The sequence below is a fragment of the Microtus ochrogaster genome, chromosome 16, assembly GCF_000317375.1.
Source record: "Microtus ochrogaster isolate Prairie Vole_2 chromosome 16, MicOch1.0, whole genome shotgun sequence".
In the NCBI taxonomy this organism is placed as follows: domain Eukaryota; kingdom Metazoa; phylum Chordata; class Mammalia; order Rodentia; family Cricetidae; genus Microtus; species Microtus ochrogaster.
In genome coordinates this window covers 20,046,188-20,050,650 of record NC_022018.1, presented here as the reverse complement: position 1 = coordinate 20,050,650, position 4,463 = coordinate 20,046,188, and the positions used below count along the sequence as shown (strand labels likewise).

Genomic DNA, 4,463 nt, shown 5'->3' with positions numbered 1-4,463 from the left:
GAGAGAGAGAGGAGAGGAGAGAGAGAAGAGAAGAGAAGAGAAGAGAAGAGAAGAGAAGAGAAGAGAAGAGAAGAGAAGAGGAGAGAAGAGAAGAGAAGAGAAGAGAAGAGAAGAGGAGAGGAGAGAGTGCTTGGAAGCCAAAGGATAGCAACAGGCATTGTCTTTAGGCACTGTCTACTTTGTTTTTGAGACAGAGCCTCTAACTGGGATGAAACTTGCCAAATAGGAGTAAGTCAGGTTGACTGACTATTTAGCCCCAAGGATCCCACTGTCCCTACCTCCCCAGTGCTGGGAGTACATGTCCAACTCTTCAAAACACAAAACATAAACAAAAAACCCAGGTTCAGGTGACTGAGCTCAGATTTATATGCAAGGCAAGCTATCCCAGTCTGGGTTAGACTTTTAAAACAGTAGTTTATGAAGTTCTGTTGGCCAACTTTTAGCAAAAATATCAGTATGCATTCTTCCTGGATATAGAGCTAAGTGGCATGCTTTATGTAAGAACTTAGGCAAACTGAATTGCCTAAAGAGAAGCAGTCACCCTGGTGCATTGTTGGCTATAAAAAAAAATTTACTCAGTGTCCCATGAAGGGTACTAGCCTGGATGAGACATCTAACATAAAGTTTGTGAATGGGCAGGTTCTCACCTTCCAAACCGTTTAAAGGAGCCTCCCTCACAATTCATTGGTTTCTTTAGTGTGGAATTGTGTAACCGGTGTTCAGGGTTTGGAAATAAACACAGTTGATTCTCGAGAGCCCGAAGGGGACTACAGACAACAATGTGGGCTGAGGGAGGAGAAGCTAAATGTGTGTTTGATTCTGACAGGCATCAGATCAAGGGTTTCCTTTCCAAGGGAGCCTGGCAAGGAAGCAACGGCAGATGCCCAGAGAAGCCTGGGTCATGGGATTCGATAGCAGGGTCCTGGAACAGGTGCTGAGAAGAGCCAGACTAAACTAAGGGCCAAAATTCCTTCTTTCTCTTTCCTCCCTAATCTACCAGGGCTAGCCTCCAGCAAATCAAGCAGTCCTGGAAGTGGGTGAAGTAATCACCAAATGAATACCATTTACAGAACTCTAGCTCTGGGCTGGGCACTGGGTGTGCTGAGCAAATGTGTTATCTTCAAAGTGCTTGGTGGTCCAGTCCTGACTGGAAGTACAGTCTGCAAAGAAGCCAGATAACTAAGAAACAAATGAAAGCCCCTTTCCTCCCTTCCACCCTCCTTCCTTCTCCTTCTTCCTTTCTTCCTCTTTTCCTTCCACCTTCCCTCCCTCCTTTATCCTTCTTCCTTCTTTCTTCCCACTCCCTCCTTCCCTTTCTGGGGGCTCAAGGTCCTGGGGCTCAAGCTCAGAACATCAGGCCTTTACCCTCTGAGTCATATAATCTACCCAAACCACATTTAAATGAAGATGGAAAGAACCATTAGGAAGGAAGAGGTCACAGACATGGAGCATCTGATAGCAAAATATCCTAAAGAGAAGGAACTGAATAAAGAATAGAAGTGTAACAAAGGCCTTGGAACATGGGACAGACCTGGGCCCTGACTGGAGCGGAGGCAGCAGCGCCGTGATGAGGTACCACTCGGGCTGAAGTTTGAAGAGCTGCTCCTACGTCGTGGCTTCTGTGGAGTGTCAGAGTTCCCCTAGGTTATATGCTGAGACTATGGCTACTGGTGGAGAGATTGAAGAATGAAGACCAGAAATAGACTCTGAGAAGCATGATATAGGGAACCAAGTAGAGAAAAAGGTTTAGCTTGCTAGGCAGTGGAAGAACCCACCGTGGTTGGATTTACAGAGGATTTGTTTGTCTTACTGTTTATATACTACCTCCTGCCAGGCTTGGACACAATTGGTCATTCTGGAGTAAAAGCTGGTTATGTGAAAAACTGACTTTCTTGAGTGACTGTCTTGTCAGGAATTTTAAGAAGCTAATAAAAGAACGACTGCAGAGCCTGCCTGTGGAGACCAAGCCAAAGAGCATGGACTATTGAAACTCAGAGGCCAGTATTCGTGATGAAAACAAGCAGCTGCTATGGACCTGCCATGTCATAATGGAAGACTCTGCAGCCAGAGAGTTGTGTTGAAAAAATGAGAGCCAGAGTGTGACGCAAGAGATGGGAGGCTAAAGAGATGTGAAGGTCAAGGAACAGAGAGGCCAGATGACCTTCAATACTCCAGTCTGTTCCAGATGTCCTTATATACAATCTGTAAATTTTTTACATATTTTTAATTCTCATAAGGCATAAATCCACCTGGGTTAGTGCTTATGAATGATGCGAGAGTACCACTTTTATTTTCTTTTTGGGTAACCAGTGTTTCTTGCACCATGTGATTCTATATTTCTTCCCTAAATGGCCATTAAATTAGTCCCTTCTTCGTTGCACTTCCCCCTTTCTTGTCTCCTCTGAAGTAAGCCATACCCTGAGCATCCTCTCCCTGTAGTCCACAGTCTGAGCACTGCCATGAAAGGAAGCTTTCTAAAAATACAGAAGTGACCATGTCACTCCCCTAATTAAAATGATTGAATAATTTCTTTTGTGAGAATACAATCCAGAATCACAAGTGTGGCATAGGTGGCCCGTCCCACAATGCTTCTTTTTTTTGATAGTCTTTGCTGATAGAGTCATCTTCATTTCCTGGCATTATCCACAATTGTATTCCATTTCTACACATTTCTGTGTAGAAAATCTAGAATCTAATTAACTTTTAAAACGTCTTACTGAGTTTTATCTGCTAGCTTTAAGAAGTTCTAGTCGGTTTATTTGGCATTTACTTGGCATCTGATCTCTATACGCACTATGTTGATATCATAAATTTCCTTATGTGTTTACAGTCTAGCAGACAGAAAACAGGGACCCGATAGCTATGGGAAGGCTAAGTGTTGTAGACACTTGAGTCAACTGCCACAGCCCCAAGTGGCAGGAATGGCTCTTTGCTTGATGGCTTTGTGGGATAGTTGTATGGATACAGAAGAAAATAAACTTCTTTAAAAGTGAATAAAAGTTACAAAGTCATAGAAGAAGGTGAGAGGGCACTTTAAGTAGAGGAGTGGCAGCAGTTAAGGCAAAGCAAGTGGGGGAATGGGACCTTGCTGTCTACGTTGAAGCAGGAGAAAGACAAATGCTGGGGTAGAGTACACAAACTTCTTGGCATTGGGGGCAGTCTATTGAGGGGCTGAGGGACTGAGGAAATCACTCTCTTAGGTGAACCAAACTTTAAACTCAGGGATATTGAGTATAAGAAGATGTGCCAAGTATCTAGAGATAATAGGCTGCTGGTTTGTGGAAAGGCTAAAAGCTTGCCAGAGAGACACCAGAAGGAGACCTATTGCATTGAAGCGGTAAGAACATACGAGGAATTCCGGCTCTATGTAAGCCTGTGCATTCACTCGAATGGGGTTTCTCATACATGTGTATGTCTCTACAAGTGTGCATGTGTGTGGGGTGAGTGTGTATGTCTCTGTGTGTGGCTGCCGAGGGCAGAGAAGTATGTCTGCCGTCCTGTTTCATTACTCTCAGCCTATTCCTTTGAAACAGGGTCTCCCACTGAACCTGGAACTCACCATTTCAATGATGCTATCTGCTGCCCACTGTTGAGATTACAGGCACAAGAGGCCATGCCTAGCTTTTACATGGGTTCTGGAGATCCACATTTGGGTCCTCATGGTTACGCAGTAAGAATTCTTACCCACAGAGCTGTCTACCTAGCCCCTCTATTGCTTCTTTAAAATGCATGCTGTTTTAACTTATTTCTATAGCCTAGCTATGTCTTTAGATTAATGGTTTTCTTCTTTTCTCTCCTCCCACTTGGTGTGTGACAGCTTCTATTGGATATGGTCGGGTCTCCAGACCAGGATCTCCAGGAAGCTGCTGCCGGCTGTATATCTAATATCCGCAGATTGGCTCTGGCTACAGAAAAGGCGAGATATACTTGAAATGTGAACCCACACAAACTACCAAATAACAAGGTCATACCACTCCCTCTGTCAGGAAGACAGAGTCAAGAAGCATTTATTAACCAGTCCTTCAAACAGTCTAAACAAAAACCACATAGACTAAGACAGAAATATTTTTCCTTTAAAATCACAAGAATCTTTTTCTTCTATTTTATGAAAAGTAAATATGTAATGAAATATAAAACCAATAAATTTGTGATAATTTTCCAATAATTTGAAGGTAAATGTATACATTATTTATATAGTTCAACTCCACTTTTGCATCGGCAGTGATTTTAATAAAAACTATAGCTTTTCTCCAGTGTGTGGTTCCAGACGCACCCGTGAATGCCTTCAGAATGCCTCTTCTGCTAAACCGATCTGGCTGTCCTGTGCTTACGGCTCTGTCTGCTTGATCGCTTGCAAACCACAGGAGAGTTCTGAGGAGATGTGTTGATTTCACAAATGATTATTAAATAGAATTCAGCCTAAGCAGCTGCTCTTAGCAAGAGCATTCTGAGGTCATCCCAAA

The 4,463-nt window shown here is 43.2% G+C and overlaps 1 protein-coding gene across 1 annotated transcript in view; it reads left to right on the top strand.

Annotated features, from left to right (window-relative positions):
* Window positions 1–4,162, top strand: part of Armc4 (armadillo repeat containing 4) — a 162,113-nt gene extending 157,951 nt beyond the window's left edge. Inside the window, exon 21 of the mRNA XM_005354824.3 lies at window positions 3,818–4,162. Within this exon, the coding sequence (XP_005354881.1) occupies window positions 3,818–3,931 (114 nt within the window). The 3' untranslated portion in view covers window positions 3,932–4,162. The remainder of the gene's footprint in view (window positions 1–3,817) is intronic.
* Window positions 4,163–4,463: the final 301 nt, after the last annotated feature.